Here is a 27,784-nt window from a genome sequence, read left to right on the forward strand (position 1 = left end):
GTGACTATATTTAAAATTGGGTAAGACAGAAGAAGGAGAGTCTAGATTAGAAGACAAAATTCCTTTTTTCCTTTACTTTTTTCCTAAGAAAAATCGCATTTTGATGATTTTGGTGTTTTTGTTTTGGGTACTGGGGATTGAACCTAGGGGTGCTTAACCACAAAGCCACATCCCCAGCCCTTTTATATTTTATTTAGAGACAGTCTTACTAGATTCTAAATTACTGAGGCTGGCTTTGAACTCTAGATCCTTCTTCAGCCTCCCAAGCTGCTGGAATTACAGGGGTGCGCTGCTGCACCTTGTTCGATGCTTGTTCAGAGCAGTCGTTTGCCTCTGCTGCTCCAGTGGAATTTGTTTTCTGCTCATCCATTTCATGCTGTTTCATGGGATAGGAGATGGGACAAGCCAGGGAATGTTCTAGAAAGAAGGGACAGGGAAGCTTCCTTTAGAGGCATGAGCTCTGCGTCCCTTAAAATGTCAAACCTGGTAACTCCTGCTTGGGTTGTGCCTGGGGTGCTCTTTGTCTCCAGAAGAAGAGAAGCCAGGTAGCTCACGTCTGCTCAGAGCGCGTCGTGGGTACCCTTGGCTACCCGTGGTGCCTCGTTTACCCAGTGCAGAAGCCTGGCTAGTGGGCCTGCTGTTGGGTAAATGATGATGGTGCTCCTTGTGTGTGCTGTTCACGGTGGGGCCCTGATGCCACCACATGAGGACCAAAGCAGAACACGAGTGTCTAGTTGACACTTCGTTATCAGCATCAAGTCATACTTTTGAGTGTGTCAGTACAAAGTTCTGGGGGCTGAGGATGTAACTCAGTGGTAGAGAGCTTGCCTAGCATGAGTGAGGCCCTGGGTTCAACCCTCAGCACCACCAAAATAGATAAGTAAATCAATCAATAAATTTTAAAAACTGGCTTGGGTTTTACGTTTTATTTTGTTTTCCCTTCATGTTTCTGGCAGTTAATTTTATTATACGGATGCTGCCTGACTTAATGATAGTTTTATTTACGGTATTTTGAAGACAATGTGTGTGAAAATGAAACTTGTTCAGTACAACATTTTGAATTTTGGATTGTTGTTTTTCCTGGCTCGTGTTCACACAGTGTGACACACTCTGGAGATGCTGGGCAGTGCGCAGAGGGTGGACAGTGGGTATCCATGGGGTATTCTGATGCTAAGTGAGGATGCTTGGTAGGGTAGGTGCATTAAGTGCATCTTTGACTTAAGATGTGTCAACCCAGAGTGGGTTATCGGGTTGTAGCCTGTCATGTCAAAAGAACATCCAAATTCTGTAACTTTTCATCTGCCGTGGATGGATGGTGGAAGCCCTGCCCTGGAGGCTCTGAGAGCAGTGCCGTCTGAGTTCGCCCCTGTGGATGGGCTGTGGGTGCCTGTGGCTTGTATCTGAAGTAGCCCTTTGGGGAGAGAAGCACCGTAGCAACAGCTGACAGGAAAAAGCCGAGGGTCTCCAGGTACCGGGTGGAGCTCAGGGCCAGTGTTCACTGCTAAAGCAGCCTGGGGGCTCCTGCTGCCTGGCGTAGACGTCCTTCTGCCCTCCTTGGCTCTGGTGCTTTCCCTGGCTCTCCTGGGTTGGAGGAGTGAGGCACACTAAGAGGGGAGACAGACATCTGCAAACAGTTTGGCTCTGGGTACGGGAAGGATGTGAGGCCTGGCACTGCCCTTGTGCTCTCTGAGGTATCCCCCTACTTTTTGAAGCAAAACCTGCCGACTGTGCTCTCCTCCTGGTACCTCAGGCCTCTCCTGCCTGGGCCTGGCCTCTTTGAAGCATCCCAGGTGAAGAGGACTTGGCTAGAGTGGCTGACTTTCCATTTCTAGTCACTCTCAATCACAGTAAATTGGTTTGGGCAGAGTTGGGGTCGAATATTTATTGGAGGTTTTCTTTAATAGTGGGGGCAGGTTAGTGCTGCCGTCCCGCCACTGTCCCTTCTAGGTGGGACTGGCATGCTTGAATTTGCTTATAGTTAAAACAGCAGGACAATGGACTTTGTTCTAGAGCCACTGAGGCACTTTCTTCTGGATCCCCAAGGAATGCAGCAAGGACCTTGCTTTTAGTTCTGATTTGGAAATAACTTCAACTTACAAAAATCTTTAAAAAGATTTCCAAAATATTGCAAAATAAGGAGAATAAAGCCACCCAGCAGTCAGCAGTTACCCGTTGCTATCCTTTCACTGTGTGGGCGTATCCCTCACTTGCAAGTTGCACCTGTGCCAGGAGTTCGCCTCATGTGGCCCAGGTCCCCAGGCATTCCATTGCTGGAGAAAGACACTGGTGTCCCACTAGCCTCCCGCTTCTCCTGTCTAAGGCCCAGTCCTAAGCCAGTTGCTGCTTGAAACTGGTGACCCTCCAGCCTTGGAGTGGGACGCTCCCACGTCTTTCCCTCATTTTCTTTCATTCTTCCATGCTGTTTTTGAAGAATGCTTTTTGTTTTGGGCTGGTCTGGCATCTATGTGGCTTGCTAAGTCATGCCTGGATGCTGTGGTGTGTGCTGGGTGTGCGCCCACCTAGTATGATCAGACGTCTGCAGGGAGACCTTAGTTTGTGTAGGCCCAGACTGGGGGGTTGTTGTTGGTTCCTGCTTGGTTTTTCCTGTGAGGACAGGAAGATGAGTATCCATCCCTCCAGCTTTCCAGTCCAGGGTCCTTGCTTTCTCTTAGCTTTGTGCTGATGTCAGTGTGTACCGGGAAGGCCTGACTTTCCATGACACCTGCTACAGCAGGACATGGGTGTGGCAGGGGAGGCCTAGGGTCCCAGGAGCAGCTGTGCCTCAGTAGCCACCCATCAGTGAGATTGATAATAAAATTGGTCTCTTGCCTCCAAGGAGACCTTGACTACTGGGTGTGTGCTACAGTAGCCGGTGTGGGATGGTGGGGTGGTGGGGTGGTGTAGTGCATTTGCATCCAGAGGCAAATTCTGGGCTTTTCAGGCTTTGAGGGCATAAAATAATATTTTAAATGACATTGTCTCTCATTTTCATGATTCTTTGATTTTTGTGCATCGATACTGTGAGGGGAAAGGCTCTTGCCACTCTGACCTGAACTGTCCTGTGAGTGGCATCCGCTATAAAGTTCGACAACACAGAGGTGTTAGGGAGGAAAGGAGAAAGTGTCGGACTCTGCTTTCCAGAAAGGGTGCTTGGAGTGGGAGCTCTGGAGAGTACGCCTGGAGCTGTGCCCACGCCTGGGCAGTGGTGGTTCTTGGTGTCTCTTCTTTCGTTCCTCATGATACTTACCCAGGAGTTTCCTTCCTTCCTCCTCTTTCTCTTTATCTCTGTCTCCCTCTCTCTCTTTTTTTGTTTTTAGTTGTTGAGGTGCTGAGAATTGAACCCAGTGCTTCACACATGCCAGACAAGTTTGCTACCAGCGAGCCACAACCCCAGCCCAGCTCCTCTGTCTTTCTCTCTCTGTCTCTCTCTCTAATAAAGCAAAACAAACATTTTTATTTGTCAAAATATGGTTCAGCCCAAGGAGTTTTCAAACGAGAAGCCGTGGAGCCTCCTCTGAAGTACTCAGTGTGGCCCTAGTACCATGTGTGGCTTCTGGGACCCTGCAGTCTTCTTGTCCCCCTCTCAGCAGCGCTCTGTTTGGGTAGGCTCTTGTGAGTGTGTGGACACACTGTGGCCTGGACTTCTGTCAATAGGTCTTCATGTGCCTGGCCCCTCGCAGCTGCTGTTTGGTGCCAACCTGGCTGAAGCCGGAGAACCCAGGGTGAAGAGGCGCCATCTGCAGGAGCTGTCTTGAGGTGGGATTCAGAGTGGGAGAGTGACCACACTCTATCACTGTGCATGTGAGTTGCTAGTCACAGACTGGCCCTGTCACCCCTCCTCTGGCCTGGGTGGGACTTGGGTGTGTCTTGCCCTGGGCTGTGTGCACTAGTTATTGGACCTCTCGTCCCCTTGGCTGGCTTCTTATTTTCAGTGATGTCTGTAAAAATATCTGTATTTTAATTAGGAAATATTTAGAGAGAACCCACAGGTTCTGCAGCTTAGCTTCAGAAGTTCATGTACCTGGTCAGGAGTCCTTCACCTGTGCTCCCCTTCTGTTGTGGAGAAGGGAGAAGTTTCAGTCGTGTAATTTCACCCATGAATGTGTGTGGACTCTTAAAATCATAACCAGTGTAGCCACATGGATCAGGCTTTTCTCACTTGGTGTAGGGTCAGAAGGCTCTCGGGTTCGTCCTTCAGGGTGGTGTGAGTTGTCGGTGCTGTCGGCCATATGGCTGGGCCTGCTGGTTTTGGGGTCCTACCCGGTCTCTTGCCCTGTTGTGGCCTTGCACCAAGCCACCCAGGTGAGGTAGGCCACCTTTCTTCCTGACAGAGTCTTGTCTGCTCTCGGGTCTTTTCTGTGCGGTGGTGGCACTCTGCCAGCTGCTGCTTTTGGATGAGTCCCTGTGACAGGACCCTGGCCTGCGTGGCCTCACCTCACCTCTCATGTAGGACTTTCTGAGCATCATAGTGAAAGTTCATGGTTTGTTCTCTAATTGGTTAGGGGGCTGGGGTTGTGGCTCAGTGGTAGAGTACTTGCCTGGCATGTGTGAGGCCCTGGATTCAACCCTCCGCACCATAAATAAATAAATAAATGCCCATTGCCAACTAAAAAATATTTAGAAAATAGAATCGGTTAGATATATTTTTAGGTAGCTTTTTTCAGTGTATTTATTTCTCTTAACAAAAACCCCCCAAATTTATGATACAAGGTATGTCAATATGCATTAATGTTATTTTTTTCAAATGATTGAGAGACTTGTTTGTTAGTACTATAGATTTTAGTATATTGTAAGAACTGATAACATTCATTATATACCAAGTAGTATGTAGACCATATGTGAAAATAATAACCCCAGATAGCCCTGGGGACCCATGTGGCCCTTCCGTGTTAGAAGCGAGGTTTGTTTACACACACCCTTTTTACTGCTCCCATCCGTGGAAACGTTTTATCACTTCTTTTAAAACAACTTTACTGAGATACAATTCACACACATAAAATTTTTACCCATTTAAAGTATACAGTTCAGTGGATTTGTTTATTTATTTATTTTTACCTTAACTAATTTTAGAGCATTTTTATCAACCCCAAAAGAAACCCCCGCCCCCCCCCCCCTTTCTGCTGCTGGCCTCTTTGTCTTGGTGGCATGCCTCTTCAGGCAGTGTTGTGTAAACAGAACCGGTACTGCGTCTCCTTTGTGTTGGCTTCTTGGGCGAACTTTTTCAAGGTCCATCCGTGGATCAGTGGTAGCATGGATCAGTACTTCCTTCCTTTTTGTGGCTGACTAATGTTCCATTGTATCAATAAATTACGTTTTAAAAATATACTCTTCTTGGGCTGGGGATGTGGCTCAAGCAGTAGGGCGCTCGCCTGGCATGCGCGGGGCACTGGGTTCGATCCTCAGCACCAAGTAAAAATAAAAAATAAAGATGTTGTGTCCACCGAAAACTAAAAACTAAATATTAAAAAATTCTCTCTCTCTCTCTCTCTCTCTCTCTCTCTCTCTCTCTCTCTCTCTCTTAAAATAAATATACTCATCTTTTGGTGGATATTTGGGTTTTTGCTTTGTGACTTAGGAGCAGCTCTGCATCAAACATTTGTGTACAGGTTTTTGTGTGGACCTGGGTTTTCGTTTCTCTTCCCAGGAGAGGAGTTGCTGGGTCACATGGTAATGCTGCTGAGCATTTTTAGGAACTGCTGCACATTCTCATTCCCTTGTCTTTGATGATAGCCATGTAGTGATGTGAAGCAATAGTTATTTGTGGCTTTGATTCACAATTCCCTGATGGCTAAAACTGTGGAACATCTTACTTATTGTCTGTGTGTGTGTTTTCTTTGGACAAATGTCCATTCACATCCCCTGCCCCCTTTATTTATTTAGTTAGTTAGTTATCTGACTTACTGTTCAGTTATTGATGCTTTTCTGGGAGGGCTACTGGGGTTGGATTCAGGGGCACTCAACCACTGAGCTACATCCCCTGACCTATTTTGTATTTTATTTAGAGACAGGGTCTCATTGAATTGCTTAGTGCCTTGCCATTGATAAGGCTGGCTTTGAAATCAAGATCCTCCTGCCTCAGCCTCCTGAACCGCTGGGATTACAGGCGTGCGCCATTGCGCCTGGCCAGCTATTAATTTTTTATTCTGGATACTAGATTCCCATCTGATATATGATTTGCAGGTGTTTATTCTCATTCTGTGGGTTACCTTAGTACTTTATTCATGGTATCCTTTGAAGCAAAACAGTTTTAAAATTTTTAGGAGGTTCAATTTTATCATCTCTTTTTTATCTTTTAGTACTGGGGATTGAACCCGGGGCCTTGAGTATGCTGTGCAAGAGCTCTACACTTGAGTTATGCAGCCTTTAATTTTAGTTTTTGGAGATAGAGTCTTGCTAAGTTGTTGAGGCTGGCCTCAAACTCGTGATCCTTCTCAGTAGCTTACAGTATAGGTGTGTACTACCATGGTGGCTCTTTTTTCTCTTTGATTGCTTGTGCTTTGGATGTCTTGTCTAAAAATGTTTTTAGGCAAAACCTGGGGTCATTTAACAGGAGTTTTGGAATGCTCTGAATCTTTAGTAGTTCTTTAGTATTACATTTTTGTCCTAGGAACATCTGCAGCATCTCTTGGCCCTCCTGGGCCTGTGTAGCTGTGACTGTCTCACTCCACACCTACTCTTCTTTTGTCCTTCTGTCTGTAGATCAGGATGTGATCCTGATCCCAGCTATACTAGGGATTGAACCCAAGGATGCTCTGTCACTGAGCTGCACCATCAGCCCTTTTTACTTGAGGCTGACCTTGAACTTGCCATCCTCTTTTGCATGGGCATGTGTGATAAAAGGCCAAGGGCAAGTCTAGCACATCTTTTCCCTGGGCCTAGTGTTCTTCCTGCCTGTAAATCAGAGGTGCAAGTGTGCCCACCTGGTAGGTGTGAGAGTTGAAGGACGTAGCCGCGGTCAGGAATCTGCCCTGCACCTTGGGACACCCTCTGTCAGTGGGAGTGGGCTGCTATCTCTTCTGCTTTCCCTCAGGATTGTCTTATAAAGGCAGCTCTTAGGGTCAGGGTGTTCATGGCTTGTGCTTGTTGTGTCTGATTTGAATAATCCTCATTTCTCTGAGGTCTGAAAATGTTTTCTTGTGGCAACTTTAGTTTGTGCCTGCCCTCTGGCCATCCTCCTGCTCTGTTTGGTCTGGCCTGCCTGGCTCCCTGAGCTGACTCCACGTCTAGCCTGGCAGCACATGGAAGTGCTCAGCAGATGCTGTTCAGTGGATGCTGCTAGTCCACTTAGGGTTGATTTTTGAATTTTCATTGTGGGTGTTATTTGTTCCATAATCACTGCTTGGTGGCTTCTTTGTCCATAGAGATCCGTGACACCTCTTGTACACTCTATGGGTTTTCTCCATGACTGGTTTTGTTCTTTGGAGTTCTGCACTTGCCCAGCCTGTTCCCAAGGGTGAGATCTGCTGCCTCTGCAGGTGCATTGGTGTTGATCCTGATTCTGTAAGAGTTTTAAGGTCAAGCTGTCAGGTTTCTGGACAAGTCTTCGGAAGGTGGATTTTTTGTGGACTCTACACTTGGATTTGGCATTAATTACATGTATCATTTTGTCTTCCCCTCTCCAGCAGGCCTTCAGGGTCACTCAGTAACAGTCTGTAACTTTCTCCCTTTGCGAGGGCTGCCCAGCCAGCCCGTAAACTCCTATGGTACTCCCCTGCAGGATGTGGCCCTGCTCTCCTGGAAGCTTTCTGTGCACCCTTGGAGGTGGCTGACCTTCCAGGGTCAAAACTGCCAATGTCCTTAATCTGGGTGTGTCCTTGGTTTGGATGTGTTGTGACCTTTCATACTTACTTGGCCTCAGGGACTCCTTTTGTCCCACAGGCCAAGTGTCCCTGCTGTGCATGACCCTTGCCCCACTGCTGCAGGCTCTGAGGAGCTGGCTGAAACTCCTCTTTCCATCCAAGCAGACTGGGGACACTCAGCCAGATCCTTTACTGGAGAGTCTTCTTTTTGTGTTCTTTTGGGGATGGGAGTAAGTTTTTCAACTATTAAATCAGTTTCTAAAATAATTATTTTATAGGTGTACTTAGGTGACTCCACAAGTCAGTTTTGACAGGTAAGATTTTTCTGCAGATTTGTTTTGTATCGAAGTTTTCAAATTTATTGGCATAAGATCATTTTAAATTGGGTTTCTGATTATTTTTTTCCTTCCCATTTCTTACATTGTTTTTGAAAGAATTCCTCCATGCAAGACACTTCACCGGGGAGAGTTCCACTTTATTCCAAAAGGCTGTGGGCTTTTATATAGATCTAAGGAGAGGTGACAGGGCTTAGGTAAATGACGGGTCACTCGTTTATTGGTAAGTTCTTCCAGATGTCAGTTCTGGAGCCCATGAAATTACTTCTTATTGGGGCTAAGGTTTCCCGCCAGCGAGATTTGACATTGGCGCCAGTGGGAGAGTTCACACCAGCGGGAACTTTTCGAGTCAGTGGAAAAAGGGGAAAATAGGAAGAGAAGGTCCTTAGGTGCCATGTTGGGGTTTTTTTCCTGGGGTGCGGCTGCCGTTATACTTTTTCCCAACATTCCTCCCTTTTTGTTTTCTTAGGAACTAGGGCGTTGTTAGTCAGATCTGGCTGCTTCCGGCTCTGCAGGGGCGGCTAGGGCCTAGAAGGGGAAGTGGAGGAATGTTCGGGGGCCAGGTCTGGGGATATCACGGCAACCAGAAATAAAACCCAGTGGCTATAGACAGCTACTTCGGTAGAGGTAAAGTCTATAAAAGTTCCTTGAAGCCACAAGTCGTCGATGGCATCGAACCAGTCCTGGATGGAGGAGATTGTTGGTATCAGCCACTCGTCCTGTAACAGAGACTCTAGGAAATATTGGAAGCGTTGCCTTAACATGGGGTCACCAGCACCTGAAGAAGATCAGAGCGAACAAAAACAGGATGAAGATAAAAATTAAAGCAAAGTTCAGTTTTTGGCAGAAGTTCTGTGTTGGGGGACTGACAGAGAAGAGGCCAAGGGCCATGAGGAGGCCTAAAAGGACATAAAGGCTCAAGAATCCAGGGTGGCAGATTAAGAGGGTCTCCGGGCTCATTGTCTCCCACTGTCCGATGTCCGTTGCATTCCATCGTGCCTGGTAGTGAGCTTCAGCACTGCGTGAGCTGTTCTCTTGAAGATGTTGGGGGTTCATTGGTCATCAGAGGCTGGTAGTGCCTAAGTAGAAGCTGGTTGAAAGGTTGATTAGAAATTTTCTGCAATTGGGTTTGAAGGAACTTCATTCTGCAGGGCAAGAGAGCACAGAAAAGGAGCATCCCGATAAGGGGCCCCAAGAGAGGTAGCAAGTACTTGGTGAGAGGATTGGAAGAACCCCGTTTTGGGATTAGGGGAGGTGGGTTTGGGCAATTGGGTCAATAATTCTTGTAATTTAAAAACATTTTGTTCTATTAGACTAGATTCATTAATATAATAACAACATTCTTCCCTGAGAAATAAGCAAGTACCTCACCTTTTCCGCTGTTAGAAGGTCAATTTGGTGTATGCTTGATTCTCATAGCGAGGCTTATCTAGAAAGCGTTTTTTGCATGAATTATAAGGGCATCTGCCATAGGTGTCAGGCCAGTGCTTACAGGATTCCTCAGTTTGGTCGGCTGTGAAGCATAGCATTGCTGAACATAAGTGGGATGAGGTGATCCAGTTGAATCCAGTAACATTAAGGGCCCAATTACAGCCAGTGAAAGGGTAAGTCTTGACCCATAAACTGAGTAGGTGGTGCCATCCTGTTGCCATGTCACTTGGATGTAGAAGCTCCATCTGTGGGTTGGGATAGAAGCTTGAGAGAGATTAATGATTAGTAACAGGAGAGGGTTGGTGAGAAACTTTGAGTTTGATGGGCCCCAGCATGGTGGAAATATGACTGTATGAGGTCCGGTCCAGCGAGGTTTCAACGACTGAGAATGTAGCTCTCAAAGTAAGACTGCATCACCCGGTTGAAGAGGGTCCGATTCAATTCCTGATTGTGCTGGAACAGAAGTAGCAGATGGTGCAGGAAGACACCGGTCTGCGTGTTTTCTTAGGAGTTTGTACAGAAGTATGAGATAGGGCAGGTAGGACATAAGGGGGGGGAGTGACAGGAAAGTTTTTGTTGATTAAGAAAGGTGCCCATAGAACAGCTCAAAGGGGCTAAGGCCTGAGGGGGCTCAAGGAGTTGCCTGAATTTGGGTGAGGGCCAATGGCAAAAGATTGGGCCCGGACAATCTGAGTTCAATAGCAAGTTTGGTGAGATGGTCCTTGAGAATGCTGTTAGGCCTCTCAACCTTACTCGAAGATTGGGGTCAGTGGGGGATGTTGAGCCTCCAAGTGCTTGTTAAGGCCTTTGGAAACTAGCACTTTGCCTGGGAGAGTTCCACTTTATTACTAAAGGCTGTGGGCTTATATAGATCTAAGGAGAGGTAGCAGGGCTTAGGTAAATGACAGGCCACTCGTTTATTGGTAAGTTCTTCCAGATGTCAGTTCCAGAGCCCACGAAATTAGTTCTCATTGGGGCTAAGGTTTCCCGTCAACGAGCTTTGAAATTGGCACCAGCGGGAGAGTTCACACCAGCGGGAACTTTTTGAGTCAGTGAAAAAAGGGGAAAATAGGAAGAGAAGGTCCTTGGGTGCCATGTTGGGTTTTTTTTCCTGGGGTGCGGCTGCTGTTATACTTTTTCCCAACAGTTTTGGTCTTTTTTCCTCGAAGGGATCTTTCTGAAGTTCCTTTCTGGAAGTTCCTTCCAAGAACAAATTTTGGTTTTCCTTGTATGTTCTTTTTTTCCTGTATGCCGTGCTGGGGTGGAATCCAGGGCCTAGTGCACCTGGGCCAGTGCTCCACTCTGAGCTGCACCCAGCCTGGTGTTGGCATCCTAACAGTGTTGGCTCTTTCCGTGCCTATGTTTCATTTCAGGTAGTTTTTGCTAATGTAGTCTCTATCAACAGGTATCCAGGAATCTCCTCTCCTTGACGTGCCATGAGCACCTGACTCTGCCACTCCTCTTTGAGGGGACCCTTCCCCAGGCGCCCCCAATGCATGTCGTGGCTTAACAGGTGTAGATCAGATTGCTTTTCTGGCATCTCAGTCCAGGTTTCAGGGGCCTCTTTCTTGTTTCTTTGAATTGTGTCTTTGTTGAGATCAGTTGTAGTCTGTTTTCCCTTAAGTCTTGATTAAAAGTTGAGGTGGGGGCTTAAGTCTTTGCAGCCTGGAAGCTTCTCTTCCATTCTCTTCCCCTCTCAAATTCTGAATTCTTTAGATCTTTCCTTACATGAGTCCCTAAAGTAATTTTAAAAAGCAGTTTGCACTTTGAATTGGAATCTGGCGTTTATCACTTCAGGGTCCAATGGTGGAGAGTTGTAACTTCTAGGACATGAAGTGATGTGCACATACTTTTGAAGGTGGTATGGTGGATTGAGAGTAGTCTGACATTGACCTGGCACATGTGGCTTCTATCCAGGGCTGCTTTCTTTCTGCTGTCCATTGTCCCAGTGCATGCCAGGTGGACCTAGGTTTCCTGTTGATAAGTTGTTAAAATTGTCAATACACATGGAAACACCAAGTATTCAGCTTGAGAGTTGACCACAGGTGATGCTTACTGGAGATGTGTATCTGGAGTAAATGGAATTTATTGTTGCAATTTTTTTTAATATTTATTTTTTGGTTTTAGGTGGACATAATATCTTTATTTTACATTTATGTGGTGCTGAGGATTGAACTTAGTGCCTTGAGCACTCCAGGAGAGCACTGTACCACTGAAGCACAACCCCAGCCCAAGTAAATGGAATTTTAAAAAAGACAGCTTCCACGCTGGGTGCAGTGGCTCGCACCTGTAATCCCAGCTGCTCCGGAGGCTGAAGAGGAGGATCACAAGCTCAAAGCCAGCTTCAGCAACAGCGAGGCGCTTAGCAACTTAGACCCTGTTTGTAAATAAAATACAATGTAGGGTTGGGGATGTGGCTCAGTGGTTGAGTGCCCTTGAGTTCAATCAAAAAAAAAAAAAAAAAAAGCTTAACCTTTGCACAGACAAACATTACTTACTGTGGGAGTGAGACAAGTTCACCCTTAGTTCTTGTCCTGGTTTGTTTTTATATGCGTGAGTGGTGGAAATGTTGGTCACATCTAAAGTAGGTTGTATTAAATGCAGTTTTATTGTAGCACTGTACTCAAGTATTAGCTTCCAAAAAAACTATTTAAAATATTATACCAAGGGCTGGGGCTCAATGGTAGAATGCTTGCCTAGCATGTATGAGGCCCTGGGTTTGATCTTGAGCACCAAATAAATGAATAAAATAAGCCAAAAAATGTTATACCAAAAATTACAAACTGATGTTATCAGTTGACCTCCACTTAAACGCTTGAATTTCTCCAGAAGGTAGAAGGTGGGCAAGCTTAAGCCCTGAAAGAGGGTTTAGAGTAACCTGCTATTGCAAGGCGTAGGTGTTTATTGTTCTCTCTAAATGCTGTATCACCAAAATGTACCTGAAACCTTCCCCTTGAAGACACCTTGCTTTTAAAATTAGCTGTACTGAGAAAATTTTGAGTGCACTGATGATGAATATTTAAAAATTTTGTACATACAATACAAGATTGGAAAGGTTGTAAAACTGATGTGTGCATTGTTGATTTACTGTAAACACCTCTGTAACCACCATTCATGTCAGAAGGCAAGGCCTTGCCAGCCCCATCCCCTGCTAGCCTCTTCCCATCCTCTAGGACCCAGCATTTTTTGGAGCTGCAAGTTCAAGCTGGGGCAGTCTCATGGATTTGGCCTCTGGTGGGAGCAAATGTGGCAAGACAGGAAGCCAGAGTGTGGAGAGCAGCTGTTTTTTTGACCTTCCACTGGGCACCTCTTCAAATTGCCACACTGGCAATTAGCCTTCTTGTCCATGGACTCTTGGGACAGACCACATCCAGCATTTATGTCTTTTGATCTCTCTTCTTTGGTCTCTTCTTTGCAATTTAATTGTTGGGGGTCCTCCCAGGTTCTTGTCTGCAGCGGACCCCCGACTGGGCTTGGGTTGATTACGTGTCCCTGGTGCAGTCTGGTGTGTGTTCCACCCTGCACTCCTAGTAAGCTGGTAGTTGGACTGGTTGATGGGTGCAGGTTGGAGTGTGGCTGTGTTTTCTGCCAGGAGGTAGTGGCTGCAGCCTGTGCACCTGGTGCCGCCTCGGGGTGAGCCATGGCTCACGAGGGCAGAGCCAGTGTTGCACCTGTGGTGTCTGAGTGCTGTCTTCTGGGGTGCACTTTACATGTGATTCCGTTGCAGCCCTGGGGCTATGCATGTTTCCAGAGATCCTGCTGCTGCAGAAGGTGTGGTTGGTCTTATGAGGTCCTTCATGAAATGAATTGCAACCAGCATTTCCTTGTCTCTTCAGATTGCTCAAATATACTTCCATTTGTTTTGCCTTATCTGATCATTAAAAGAACCCAAGGTTCTGTGTCCCAGCATCCCTGTCTGGGTGCAGCTGCTCTGGGCTATGTAGTGTTAGGATTCACACAGTTCACTTCACAGTCAGAAGTGGTAAAACTGCTGTGCCAAGCAGTAGTCCATGAGCTGAGCATGACCAGCCCTATCCAACCTGTGGTTGTAGAACCTGTGTGGGGCCATGGTCTGAGCCCAAGGGTCCCCCACTCCACTTTTGCTAAAGCCCAGCCTTTTAGTGTGCTGCAGTCACCTTCATTGGAGATGTGGGCTGGGTGCCTGGGCTGCCTTGAGCATGCAGGCACAGAAAGGGTCCTGGTGACCCAAGGAGAGCCTCAGGGCAGGAGACCTACAGCAGAGAGATTGGGAGCAGTCTCAGGAAGGAGCTGTGCTTTCTACCTGATGTTTTTGTTTCTTTTTTATTTTGTAAAAGTTTTGATTTTAAGTCTTGAAAAAGTTGAACTCAAAATTCCTTAATTTTAATTTAAGGAGCCATCCGATATCATAAAACAGTTTTGAAACTTTTGATGTTTGGTGGGGGGTGAGGAGCTGCTTATTGCAGTAAGTGCTGGTTTATGATTGAATTTATCATTTTTTGGCTTCCTTGAGGCAAATTGATGGTGGGCCATCTTTTGTTCTAGCAGAAAGCCTCTCTGGCTGGCCTTTAAGGGTTTAAATAAGGACCTCATTCTCATGCAGATGTTTTTACCATTTTGCATTTTGTAGTCCCTAGAAAAATGAGGTTTCTCCGGAGTCTGGAGAGGCCCAGTTGTCACTTAGTCAGAACAGACTCTCCCCACCCTGGCTGTCAGTTGCTGTCCCTCCTGTGGGCCAGTCTGTCTTCCTTGAGAGTTGAGTGGCACTCTGAGAAGCCTCAGCACAGCAGTGATGGCCCCAGCCAGCCCGTGAATAGGCAAGAGAGCACGCAAAGAATCACAAGTACTTCAAGCTTTGCTCAATTCTTTCTTTTTAGATGTTTAATCTGATACATATTTTGGTAGATGAAATTTTCAAATAGCTGAATTGTGAACTTTGTTTTTGTATCACTAGGGATAGTAGAAATAATGTATATCATGGCTCAGGAGAAGACTAAATTATGAACCTGTGGTTTTATTAAAAGTAATGCTTCATTTCTAGTTTCTTTGATGAAAACATTTGAATGTACTGCTTCAAAGCTAAACTCTGAGTTTTTCCATGTTTTAGATTAAATAGGATTGCGAATCAGGTGGCCATTCAGCGGAAGAAGCAGTTTGTGGAGCGAGCCCACAGCTACTGGTTACTCAAAAGGCTGTCTAGGAATGGCGCTCCCCTGCTGCGGCGGCTCCAGTCCAGCCTGCAGTCCCAGAGAAACACGCAGCAGGTACGTGCATGCGCCTTGTCAGCCTCAGTGTCTCTTGCCTCCTGACACACTGACCACACTGAGCAGACAGCCCCTGGCATGGAGGACACTTTCTTTAGGCAGGATGTGGCACTGGGCCTTTGTGCTGGGATTGTGCAGGTGACACATGCATCCTCACGGCCTTTGTGTCTGCTCTTCCTTCTGTTACCTATCGCACAGGCTGATGAATTGTCGGCCCCATGCCTGGCACTTGGCAGCTCTGGGGGCAGAAAGTGCTGCCCAGGGAAGCTGTTGTCACATTGGCTGCGTGAGTGTTCGGAGCAGGGACAGCAGGAAGGAGTTGGAGGAGCGCCTGGGTCTGATGGCTGGTCTGCACGGTGGGCGCTGGCAGCCTTGCATAGGAGTGATTTGTTTCAGGGCTTTGCTCTGAAGGCCAGTTTTAACATTTAGTGAGGAGGAAAGGAGCTGAGAGGGTCCAGAGGTTTCCTTTTAAGAAGAACAAGCTCAGGCACCATAACAGTTCAACATTTTAATTGTTAATGTAGACCTAAGGAGCCATCCGATATTATAAAACAGTTTTGAAAGAATGTAAAAAAAAGTAAAAGAAAAGTAGAAAGTAAAGAAGTGGCTTCTGTAAGATGTCACAAAAATGAATTGAAGACAAAAAATGGTACTCCTGAACACCACCCAGAAATATATATCTGGCAGCTCTGCTCACTTGTGTTTTGCAAGGAAAGGCCAGTCTCTGGGAGGGTGTGTCTTGTGTCAGCCACCTCCTCAGGCTGAGAGGCTAGGAGGGCTGGGTGGAGCCTCATGGGACCCTTGTGCGGCCCTTGTCCTGTGCTGCAGTCCTGAGCAGGGAGTAGCATTATTAGTCTGCTGTGAAATTCAGCTCTGGTTTTGGTAGGAGTGTGTGGCTCTAGAGTTCCTGGTGGGGCCCTGTGATTTAGGGGGTGAATGTGGTTGGCTGTCAGCTCAGTGGTGCTGCTTGACAGAGCCCTGAGTGGACAGATTGCTTGTACCTGTGAATGGCTGCCCCGTGTTGCTCCCTGGAGAGCTGGCTGGTCTGTGGGTCTGATCTGGGTGGTGGAGTCCTTGGTGCTTGGGAGAGGCTATGGATAGAAACTGCTCCTCACTATAATCTCCTAGTGACTGTGGAGAGTCTGGGGCCTCCACGAGCAGACTCCCCCACTTGCATCTTTCCTTCTTTTGTGTTCTGCAGGGGAGCTTGAGCTTGTAAGTCAGCCCCTCACTGGCAAGCATCCTTATATCGCCAGGCTCTGAAGTGCCTGGCAGAGCAGCGGCTTCAGTGGGTTTTTCTTGGTTGTTGAGTGACTCAACCATATTTTTCACCCCGTTGCTGTGAGGCACTGTTGTTCACCCTTCTACATCCTTTTTTCTTACTCCACAACCCCACAGGGGCTCCAGGTATAGAGGAGAGGAACTTGAGGCAGGGGATCCTTTAGGACATTGAGTTACAGAGTGGAGGAGTATGTGGCCACGGTGGACACTGGCAGGATCAAGGATTTCAGCTGTGCTTCTGTGATGATGGAAATTTGGGAAAGAGAGTTGTGGCCAGTGGCAGTGGAGAATCTAGACCTTGGATCTCATCCCTGGCTGGAGGGGGCTTTCCATTAAGCCGGGAAAAAAGTCACAAAGGAGCAAATGTCAATAGAGTCTCCATGAAAAGAGCACTGACGTGGCTGGGAGGGATCTGAAGGCTGTGGGGATCATTGCCCTTCACAAACACTGAAGGATGCAGGGCTTGTGTGGTCTGTGGGTGGCTGGGCCTGGGCAAAATGGAACTGGTAGGAAGGCCAGGGAGGAAAAGGGGGAGACAGGACAAGATGGGAGAAGATGGTGCCACCAGGTGCTTGGGTGGGTCAGACTGATCCAGTCCCAGGAAAGTCTATGAGGACACCTCACTAGGAGGTGGAGAAGAAGGGTCTGTGGACTGGAGCCCAGCATATTCCACAGTGGTGTCAGGAGGCCTGCATTACCTCTCAGTTAAGAGGGCTTTGGGGAGGAGGGACTTGGAATTGCTGAAAGGGCTGATGACCATGCTGACCTTCTGGTGGGGCATATGCACCTGCAGTGCCATGTTGGGATAAGCGGGAACTGATGGGTGACAGCCCCAGATTACTCCTATATTGTCCTATGAGGATTGATTTTTCTAGGGGTTCCATGACAGTGGTGCTTGCTGTTCAGGGAATGTTTAAAAGACTTAATTTTTTTTGGTGGTGGTTCTGGGGACTGAATTCAGGGTTTCCTGCTTGCTAGGCACATACTCTACCACCGAGTCTCACCTCAGCTCTTTTTATTTTTTATTTTGAGACAGGGTCTTGCTAAGTTGCTCAAGCTGGTCTAGGAACTTGCTGTCTCCTCTCTCTTGAGTTGCTGGGATGATAGATGTGTGTCATCGTGCCTGGCTCTTAATGGTTTTTGAAAGTAGAAATACTTGATGTTAGAATTTGATTTGCCCAGGTTTCTGGGTGTCTGTCCTCATCCAGGCCCTGGGAGAAGACTGGCAGAGCCCTTTGGTCCCGTGGCTGACCGTTCAGGTATATCACAGACAGGGTGGATGAGCAACTTTGAAAGCTAGGCCCCCAAGGTTGCCAACAGTGCAGCTGGGGTCTGGAGGCCATTCTTAGAGGGCTGTATGCCCTAGACAGTGGAAGGACAAGTACCATGTTCTTCCCTGTCTGGAGGAAGAAATAAGGTGGCTGCATAGATTGGGCCTGCAGTCTGGCAGCTGTGTACTCAGTCTGGCCTCTCTCCATTCATCCTGCTCCCTGGGTCTTCCTTTCTTGCCATGCGAGTGTGTCTGTCAACTCCCTCTAGGTTGCCAGCCCTCCCAGCCTCCTGCTGGTGGCGTCTCAGGGAGACTGGGGCTGGCTGGGCTGGACTGGTTGCTCTCTGGGTCTCAGGCCCTTGGTGCAGTGTCCAGGATGGGATTTGTTGTTGTGGAGCTGGCTACTGGCATATCCCTCAGCACCGGGGTTTCTGTTATGACTGCTGAGCCATTCCTCACCATGGGGGACGCCTCCCATCCCAGCACTTGGGTCTTCTTCCTGTTTTTTGAATAGAGGCTCTTTAGCTTGGGTGGGCATTTCTTCCTGCCAGTGGCCAACCACCTCTGTACTTCCCCCTCTCGGAAACCTCTCTACTTCGGTCCTCCTATGAGGTGTCTTCCACAGTTGACATTTGCAGAACAAGGAGGTTTAGGACTTTGGAGTAGACGAGACTGTGTGTCCTTGGGCCCTTCAGTCATGATGCCATGGCATGCAGGAGTGAGGGCCACAGTGCTCCATCAACATGCATGTGACCACGTTGCTGCTGGATGGCATTTTCTTATTAAACCTAGGCCTTGGGCAAACTAGCACATTCTGCTAGCTCGTGAACATGAAGGGGCTTCCTGGTATTTAGAAGAGTATTTGGTGTCATGGTCCAGGCCAAGTATCCTCAGGATGTTTCCAATTAATAGGCAGAATGATTTTCAGATGCTTTTAGGGATGTGGTTTGTCAGATCCACATTATAAATATATTACTGGCATTGTTCATGTGAGTGAAATTGTTAATCCTGATTCAATGCCTGAGAATTTCCAGTAGCATTAGGTGTTCCCTGTGACCTGTGCTATGATAGGCGCTGACACTGCTTCCCTGCAGGCAGGAACCTGGTTTGAGATGGGCACAGGGTACATTGGCTTGTGTGCCTCCTGGCCTTCCTGCACCATCTTTACTCAGGGCTTCTTCACTGTTGAGTGGTGGAGTCCGTGACCATTTGCCATCAGACCTTGTATCCTTGAACAAGCATGCTTGTCCTCCGGGTGTGGGAACGTGAGGGGCAGAGCAGCCCAGAGATAGCGTGGCTCCCTGAGTGTAGGGCTTGTTCTAGAAATTGATGTCAGCTCCTGGCTTGTGGCTGCCCAGTGGTGTGTGTCCAGGGGTCATCCTTCAGCAGTACAGGGCAGACATCCCAGGTAGGCCATTTTCCATCCCTTGGTGGTGGGGTCAGGGCATGCTGAGCCACTGTATGGAGATGGTCCTGGACATAAGCTGTCTTGTGTGGTCCTGTGAGTGGGGGGCAGTGTCCCTGCCATGTCCCTCCTCCATAAGGCAGAGGATGGGTGTTCACTTTGGGCAGTGACCTGAGGACCAGTGTTCTTAGTGTGGGTGTGCCCTGACTGGGCAAGAAAAGGAAGTTTGAAGTGTTGTCAGAGAGAGGCCCGGAGCAGGGGAGCAGAGGGGTGGGGTCTTGACTGGATAAGGTATAGGAGTGCTGGAGTCCTGTTGGCATGTCTTACATTGGCTGATAAATTTTCTGGTTGTCATTTGCTGCCATGTGGCTAGAGAGCTGGTCCTGTGCTGGGAAGGGCTTTGGTTGTCTTGCTGGATACTCTGCAGTGGTTGCTGTAGGGGAGTGTGCCTGTGCCTCTGAGTACACCCTCTGAGAGGCTTCTGTGAGCCTGTAGGGCCAGCATGGGTTGCTGTGGTTCTTCATCCTGCTAAGACCTCTGTATAGCCAGGGTGACTGATTATACGGCCAGGCAGACCCAGCATGCTCTTTACCACCACATGCCATGGCTTGCAGTACTGTGCTTTCATATCTATGACTTGTTGGGAACAGGTTGGCGTGGGAACAGGTTGGCGTGGGAACAGGTTGGCATAGTCCATGGGGAGGTCATGGCACATGCTGCCTGGTCCACCACCCTGTCCCCCCCAAGGAGGGAAGGCAGGAGAGGAGCCGTCTTTGGGGACTGCAGAGTGTAGCCATCTCCAAGGGCAGGGTTGGGTGTCAGCATGCCTGTCCCACGCCTCTCTGCAAGCCCAGAGCCCAAGCTACTCTACGCTGTGAGGTGGATGGACACAGAACTGGTTTTGTGCACCTGGTGCATTCCTGTCATGCTCTCCTGGGGTCCTGTAGCTCCCTCAGCTCCACAGCTATGACAGACCTGTGGGACACCTATGTGGCTGGTACTGGCATGCAAGGACAATGGGCTCTGCTTGTGCAGGCATCTGAGGCCGTTGGCAGGAACAGTCTGTGTGCTTGACTGAGGGGAAGTTTCAATTAATGTTTTCAGAGAGAAAACGATGAAGAAATGAAAGCAGCCAAAGAGAAGCTGAAGTACTGGCAGCGGCTCCGGCATGATCTGGAGCGCGCCCGACTGCTGATCGAGTTGCTGCGCAAGAGGGAGAAGCTCAAGCGTGAGCAGGTGAGGTCCCCCTTTACCCTGGGCTGTTCCTTGAGCGACCTGTGGGTATCCAGGACGCCTGTTTGCCTCACAGGAGCTCTGGAGACACCCTTAGGCAGCCCCACTTCCCAGCATGTTCCTGCCTCATACTTAGCCCCACAGTTGTACCTCCCTTGAGCCAGGTCAGGTGACTGCCCCTGGATTGCAGGTCCTTAACAGAAGGCTGTGTTGATAGCTTCCTTGAAATAAGTATAGGCAGGGCTCAGGAGGAGGGCTGCCTTGTAGCAGGGGCTGGCCTACATGTGATGCCTGGTCTGCAGGGGTTTTTCTGTGGCTGTGCAGAACGTAAGGAACCAAGGTTCCCAAGGGGTGTGACTAAGTCCCTGATGGTGAGCATGTGCTGTTGTTGCAGGTAAAGGTGGAACAGATGGCCATGGAGCTGCGGCTGACTCCACTGACTGTGCTGCTGCGCTCAGTCCTGGAGCAGCTGCAGGAGAAGGACCCCGCTAAGATCTTTGCCCAGCCCGTGAGTTTGAAGGAGGTGTGTGTTGCTTTTCTGTCTCAAGAGTTGCTGTTTGATGGTTAATGTTTAGCTGGGGAAGACTGTAGACATATTCTAATTTTATTTAATGCATGTATATATTACTTACTTATTCTAATCAGTTATACATGACAGCAGAATACTCTTTGATTCATTGTACACAAATGGAGCAGGATTTTTGTATATAAGTATTTTATTAAAAATAGGTTTCACTGTGAAGTACAGCAAGTGCCTGAGGGCGTCTCCTCTCAGCCTCAGCAATTGGCACCATTGCCTTGCCAGTGGTACTTGTAGCTAAAGAAACTTGGGTCAGGAGGGTCTTTGTCAGCTTGCTTTGGTGCTACCATTTGTTAGCTGTATGAAAATACTCTTGAGATGGGTGTGGCTCACAAATATGATTGCTAGTGTAGGTAAGTAGAGTAAGCTCAGAACCCTGTTTTAGTTTGTAAATGATTGTTTTCCTCCCCAAAATCAGGTACCGGATTATCTGGACCATATTAAACATCCCATGGACTTTGCCACGATGAGGAAAAGGCTAGAAGCTCAGGGGTATAGAAATCTGCGTGCGTTTGAGGAGGATTTTGACCTCATTGTAGATAACTGCCTGAAGTACAATGCCAAGGACACCGTGTTTTATAGAGCCGCAGTGAGGCTGCGCGATCAGGGCGGCGTGGTTCTAAGGCAGGCCCGGCGCCAGCTGGACGGCATTGGCCTGGAAGAGGCCTCTGGAATGCACCTACCCGAGCGGCCTGCTGTGCCCCCTCGGCGGCCTTTCTCCTGGGAAGATGGTAAGAACTGGTGCTGTGTCCAGGCAAAGACAGGAGGATGCTCTTCCCAGCCCACTGTGCAAAGCATCAGGATTCCTGCCATGTGGTCAGTGCAGATATGCCAGAGGGTGCTTGTTTTATTTTTTTTATTCTCTCTGCAACCTGGTGTGTATTGTATACAACATATATCATTCGGGTCCTGTTACATTTCAGGCACATTTGACCTGCAGCAGCCCAGGTCTCCATGATACAGACCATGAAGGTAGTTGAGTTAGAGATTTGTACCCAGCGGGGCCCTTGTTCGGCTTATGAGGATGTCTTGCAGTTCTTGTCAGAGTTGACAGACAAGGGTAGAAACTAATTGGTTTTGCCTTTGACCTCTACTCATGGTTTGCACATGTTGCAGAAGGGCCTGAGGAAAAGTGTGTCCCTGGACCTCTTGACCCCAGTTGGGCCTGTACTTCTTGGCTGCCCCAGGCACATGCCATGTCTGCCTGCCTCTCATCTGCCTCCTCCTCTGAGCAATCTATGGAAGCCTTGCTGACCCTTGCTTCTCAAGCCCATATTGGTGTTTATTGAGTGGCGTGAATGTCCACATGAGTAGGTAAAGCACCCTAAAGCATGGTTTTCCTGAATTCTGAGTTGTTAGTTAAAAGTCATGGTATTTGGGTCATTTGTTCAGAGTTCTCATATTCCTGGTTTCTTGGCCTGACCCGCCTGCTGGTAATCACTGAGACTGGACTTGGATTGGTGTAGTCTGGGTATCTTCCTTTCCCTCCATTCCCTGTTGACTGTGGCTTCAGCTAGGACATAGGTCTCCCTGTGGGCTGCTGGCTGCTGGCCCCTGTATCTAGCCCAGAGGGACCATTTCCTGCCAGCACTAGGGCATGCAGGATAGGTTGAACTTTTTTTTTATTTTTTAAAGAAGGGAATGTCTTTTTATTTTTTGTTTCTGGTTTCAAGGGGAATGTGTATTTTTGTAGAAAATTGGGAAAAAGCCACAGATTCAAAACTCGGAGCTGATGACTCTTGGCAATCCCAGATAGAGCTGGTTAGGTCAGAGCCATTGTATTCTGTCATGTTCCCTGGGGTCCTGGGTAGAAGTAGGTCTGAGAATCATGGTCTTGGAGTGACCTCATTCTTCCACACTCACCTCACTTCCCTGAACGTCTTCTCCAGTCTGCATGTGGGGAGAAGGGGAACAGCCCCCCAGCCTTTCCTGTGTGGTGTGGAATTTCACCAGCTGTGGCCCTCGGCAGAGACTGTTCCCTCCACATGGTGCTGGCTGCCCTTAGAAACAGGAGGACTCAGCGGCTCAGGAGACTGAGGCAGGAGGATCGTGAGTTCAAAGCTAGCCTCAGCAATTTAGTGAGGCCCTAAGCAACTCAGACTTTGTCTCTAAAAATAAAATATAGAAAGGGCAGGGGATGTGGCTCAGTGGTTGAGCACCCCTGGGTTTAATCCCTGGTATAAAAAAAAAAAGAAAAAGAAACAGGGCCCATGTGATAACTGGGAGCCCTTGACCTCCTAGGCCCTGATTCTTCTCCTCAAGGTCTGCTAACTGTGACCACAAGATTCCCCTGAACAGACTGGGCTTGGAGACCTATGAGTTGGTATCTTCGAGAAAATGATCATGCATGTTGCTAAATAAATTTCTATGCCGGACTTTGCAGAGGAGAAAAATAAGAATGAGAAGTCCAATGTCATTTCTTTCTCTGCTTGGGCAGGGAACGCTTGAGCCATGGTGTTGCTCAAGGAGGGTGCAACTGCTATTCTGTTGGCACCAGGCACCCCAAGTCTTACGGTGTTGTCCTGTAGGTACAGATGGAGGAGCTGCTGGCCTCCGTGGAAGAGCCCGGCATTGCAAGGCTGTTTCCTTGGGGGCTACAGGTGGCATGAGGGGCTGCCTCTGGAGGTTTTGTGGGAACAGCGACAGGGATGTGAGCATGCGTTGCAGATGTTGGTTCATTTCCCACACAAGGGCTGCATGTCCTGTAGAGACAAGGTATTCAGGAGGACTCAGGGTTCTTCAGAGGCCTGGGCCACTGTGCCACACATGCCTGATTGGCTTTGTCTTCCTTTGGCTCTTGACTTCATCTTAGGTAGCTTCTAAGTGTGATTTCTTTCTTGGTCGTCTCTCGGTGGTGTAAGATTTGTACCCCATGAGGTTTTTTTTGGGTGTTTTTTGAAATTGTAAGGACTTGAATAGTAAATATGCCTGGATTCAGAACCACCTGTGAGCTCTTTAGCTCAGGCTCAGAAAAGCCACACTGTATTCTGTCTCTGAAGACTGGCTGGGATCTTGTGATGAGTGCCAGTCCTAGGTGGACCTGTTGGCATGCCATCACTTTGCTGGCAGACTTGGAACTAGTAGAGAATGTGCATCTCTCTGGTGGTCCTTGTGCACCCTTGCTCAGATCTGGCTGTCCACCCAGGAAGACCTGGTTGGGACCTACCCTCGACAGGAGGTGGGTGTCATCTGGATACCGCCTCTGCTCGTCTACCTTGTCCTCCTCTGTGCCTGGTGGCTGTGGGAGTAGGGATTCTCCTTCAAAAGCCTCCTGTGTCTCCTTGTGGCAGTTGGCCCTCCGTGGGTTCAGAGAATGGGTAGAGGGGCCTGGGCACAGCCTTGAGTGGCCAAGGGCAGTTTCAGGGACAGTTGGGACCAGTGTAGTATTCTCAGAGGGGTCCTGGAATCTGATGGTTTATGGTGTCTATCCTTTGGTTTAGTGGACAGGTTGCTGGACCCCGCCAATAGGGCCCACCTGGGCCTGGAGGAGCAGCTGAGAGAGCTGCTGGACAAGTTGGACCTCACCTGCTCAATGAAGTCCAGCGGCTCGCGGAGTAAACGGGCAAAACTGCTTAAAAGAGAAATTGCTGTCCTTCGAAACAAGCTTAGCCAGCAGCACAGCCAGTCCCCACCAGAGGGGTCAGGGACTGGCAGCTTTGAAGAGGATGCTGCTCCGCTGGGGCCTGACACAGGGGAGGAAGGTAAGCATGGTGGGGGTCAGCCTTGACCAGTGCTCTGTGGTCATCACTATTGTTGTAAGCTTTGAAATTCACAAAAACCCTGAATCGTGGTTTCCCACCAGGTTTTGTTTCCTTTTGAAAAGATGGTACAGTTTGTGCCGTTTGTATCATATTTTGGCACTTGCATAGTTTATAGACTTTATGGCACAGAGAATAAAATATCCCCCCCCACCCATTCAGGCCTGAAAAAAACACTTTAAAGAATGATGTAGATGTTCCAGTGTGTAGAAGAGCAAGGTGGTGTAGAAGAGCAAGGTGGTTTGCATGTAAGAGTGAGAAATGCTTCTTTTTTGTAAGTGAGGGGGCTGCTGAGGTATGCACCAGTCCTCAGTGTGGCTGCTATCCCTGAAGTCTCCCCCTGGTGTGGAATGGTGGGAGGAGGCTCAGTTTCTCCCAGCAGAGGCCAGAGCCCTTCCTGCGAAGACCCTCCATGGACTCTACTCTCCTGACTGCAGAGCTCTTCCGATGGGTCTGAGGGACATACAGGAGGACAAATCCATCTGTCTAGTGGAGAAACTGGGGGAGTCCAGTGCAGACGTAGCGTTGTAGCGGCAAGAGGGTAATTGTACACGTCTGGGTTGAAGAGGTAGGGTCCAGGTGAGAACTAGAAACCAGCTTGAGTGGAGCCGGCAGGCCAAGCTACTCCTGCTACTCACCACCCCCTTTTGGTTCTAGTTGTACAGAGTAGAGTAGAGCAAGATCTGCTCCTGCCACTCCTGTCCCTGCCACGGCTGTCCATGGTGGTTTCCCATCTCCCAGAGTGTTTTCCTCACGTGTCCAAGTGGGGATAGGGAAGCTGAACGCAGACCCACAGATGCAGTTGCTGTGAGTGTGCTCTTGATTGACACGGGATTCCCTGCTTGTCCCCACCATGTCACTTCTTGCAGCTCCCCGTTGGTGGCTGCTGAATGTGTCAGACAGCCCCCGCGTGGTCAGGCCTTCCATCCTGTTGCTGTCAGGCGATGGCAGGAAGTCACTCCAGCACCTGGGCTTTCTTGGGCTTGGCAAGTCCTCCCGCCTGTCCAGCTGGGGCGTGCTTGTGCCCCTTCCCTTCCATCCTTTTTGGTGGTGGTGTGGTCTGTTCACACGGTAAAGAATTAAGTTCTCAGTGTGTCCCATGTTCACCCTGTGCTCTGTGAGCCTCTGTCACTAGCATGTAACACCCTACTGACTCTGGAGATTCTGCACCTTTCTTTGAGGAGCATTTGCTCATGGAACCTTTGACAGCCAGACTTTCTGGCATCTGCTGCTGTCCCTGTGCCCTGGTGGGTCCTAGATGGCATCACTGCCTGTTTCCCAGGGTGATCCTCTTGCCACTGCCTGAGCCGGTCCCCTGACTGAGGATGACCCTGGGGTTTAACCGCTCTTAGGTCTAGTGTCTCTTTCCCTTGAACAAAACGGTGAGTTAAGGGAGGAGGTTTGTCAGCAGGTTGGTTACCCTGATCAGAGCAGCTCCACCTTGGAGAGCCCCGCCCTGACACCACCTTTCCCACTGCAGTCCTGTGCTGCCTTTGCAGGTCTTTCCTCAAAGGTGCCTTCCATCCACAGTGTGTGCACAGGGTCCAGGACTCTCACTCGGCTGTGAGTGTGGCTCCCCAGATTCCCCTGACCTTGAGCATGAGCCAGCTGGGGTCATTTTAGGGAAAACATGCATGGTATTATCTGAAGCAAAGACACCTAGAATGGCTGAAGGTTGTTGGGTCTGTGTTTGAAATGACTGAACTCACAAAAAGGGTGTTTTCCTTCTAGCTAAGGGGAAAGACAGATGGGGAAAGAAGCAGCCTGCTCTGTTCTGAGGGGAGTAGAGGGCAATGTCCCATCTCCAGGCAGAGCAGATATGCTATGGGGAATGGCGTGAACAGGGGGTGGGCAGCCAGAAGTGTGTCTGAGCTGGTGTGGAGGTGTGCTCAGTGTGTCTGTGATGGCTGAGACCAGGGACCAGATGCTCGGAAATATTTCGGCACATTCTTCTGAAAGGTTAAGACCTCTGTTATTTAATTAAATATACCTGCAGCATTGTTACTCCTGTAAAGACAGAAATTCCTTGATATCAAATGCATAGCTTCACCGAAATTTCAGTGGAAAGATGTTGATGTGACATTTGTGTTGTTTGCATGTGAAGAACTTCAGGCAGGATAACCCTCGGTGCTGCACATTGACACACAGCTCTCTGGCCGGCCGTGACTTGGTCTGACACCAGGGGTGAGTGGCTGATTTGCCAGGTTCCCCTCTGTCTTGACTCGAGTTACCAAGATCCAGCTGGGTGAGGTCGAGGTCTAGAACTTGGGCATGATGAGCCTTGTGAGGTGAACTTGAGCTCTTAGGAGCCTTCCCTCTGCCTTTACACCAGTGGGGTTTCAGTTGATTGGTGAAGCAGAGGCCTTGGGAGGAGCAAGAGCCCACACGTGGTGAGTGAGGCTTGTACCTCACTCCTGGATGGCTCACGAGGAGGTGTGCTTGTCCCTTGCTGAAGGCTCCAGAGTCAGTGCAGTGCAGGCATGTGGCACCACTGTGTGTATAGTAGTCAGGTTCTTGCTGTGTATGTGCCATGCTATGGCCAGAAGGGATAGATAGGTTTGGAAGGGATTTTTAACTCAAGTGCAGAATGCTTAGCATGTGAGCTCTGTTCCTGCAGGGTGGCTGATGAAAGGAACCAGGAGGACAGCAGTTGGTAGCACTGGTGGGAATGTTCCTATGGGCTAACCCCCCACCCAACCCAGTGGTTTCCAGAGGTTTGGGCTTGGGTGCAAGCATTCAGATGGAAGGTGGCCAGGTGTGTCAAAGCATGGTCACCAGATCCCTCAGTTTAATGGAGTAGCCAGTCTGGATCTGACCCCGTGTGTGAGGCTGTTTCATGTTTAGCAGTTTTGCTGCTGTGTGTGAGCCAAGTCTTGGTCAGGAGGACTTTAGGGTACCTGCCTTTATATTCACATTCAAGCTGTGTGCTTGAGTTGTGTAGAATTTATTCTAGAAGTTAACCGAGCATTTCTCACATGCAGTTAAATAACAGCATGTGATTGATAACAGCCAATGATACAAAGAATTTCATAGGCATGTATTAACTTCCCATCTGGCTTCACTTGAGTGACCTGACTGGGCACGTTTCTCTGTCAGCCGAAGCCCTGGCAGAAGGGGTGGTAGCTATTGGGGATGTGTTCATAGCCAGCCACCCTAGAAACTCACTCTCCTTGCAGCTGCCCAGAGAGGCTGGGGTGCTGATGTTTCCCCATTTTATGGGTGAGGAAATGGAGGCACAGAGAGGTTGAGCAGCCTGTGTGGGTCCCACAGTGGGTGGAGGTGTTTTTGAGTCTGTATATCTGGGCAGCCTTCTCTGTCCAGTGCCTGCCTTCCTGTGTCCGCCTTGTAAACACCACAGCAGCATGTCCAGTGAGCCACAGGGTGGTGGCTGGGAACCTGGGCTTACATGTGGGCTGACTACAGTGCATGGGTGGAGGACACCTGGGGAG

General features: G+C 48.8%; 1 protein-coding gene across 10 annotated transcripts in view; it reads left to right on the forward strand.

The window, feature by feature from the left end:
* The window catches only part of Brd1 (bromodomain containing 1), a 69,580-nt gene that overhangs the window by 8,286 nt on the left and 33,510 nt on the right, over positions 1 to 27,784 (forward strand). For 9 of the 10 annotated variants that reach the window (XR_013440105.1, XM_078052498.1, XM_078052499.1 and 6 more), the window contains exons 3-7: positions 14,652 to 14,808; positions 19,869 to 20,000; positions 20,392 to 20,520; positions 20,996 to 21,308; positions 24,018 to 24,278. Coding sequence is in view for 9 of the 10 variants with exons in the window: in XM_078052498.1 (XP_077908624.1) it covers positions 14,652 to 14,808; positions 19,869 to 20,000; positions 20,392 to 20,520; positions 20,996 to 21,308; positions 24,018 to 24,278 (992 nt within the window). In the remaining variant the exon portion in view is untranslated. The remainder of the gene's footprint in view (positions 1 to 14,651; positions 14,809 to 19,868; positions 20,001 to 20,391; positions 20,521 to 20,995; positions 21,309 to 24,017; positions 24,279 to 27,784) is intronic. The other variant, XM_078052500.1, reaches the window with a different exon arrangement.

Source organism: Ictidomys tridecemlineatus, chromosome 6, assembly GCF_052094955.1.
Source record: "Ictidomys tridecemlineatus isolate mIctTri1 chromosome 6, mIctTri1.hap1, whole genome shotgun sequence".
Lineage (NCBI taxonomy): Eukaryota > Metazoa > Chordata > Mammalia > Rodentia > Sciuridae > Ictidomys > Ictidomys tridecemlineatus.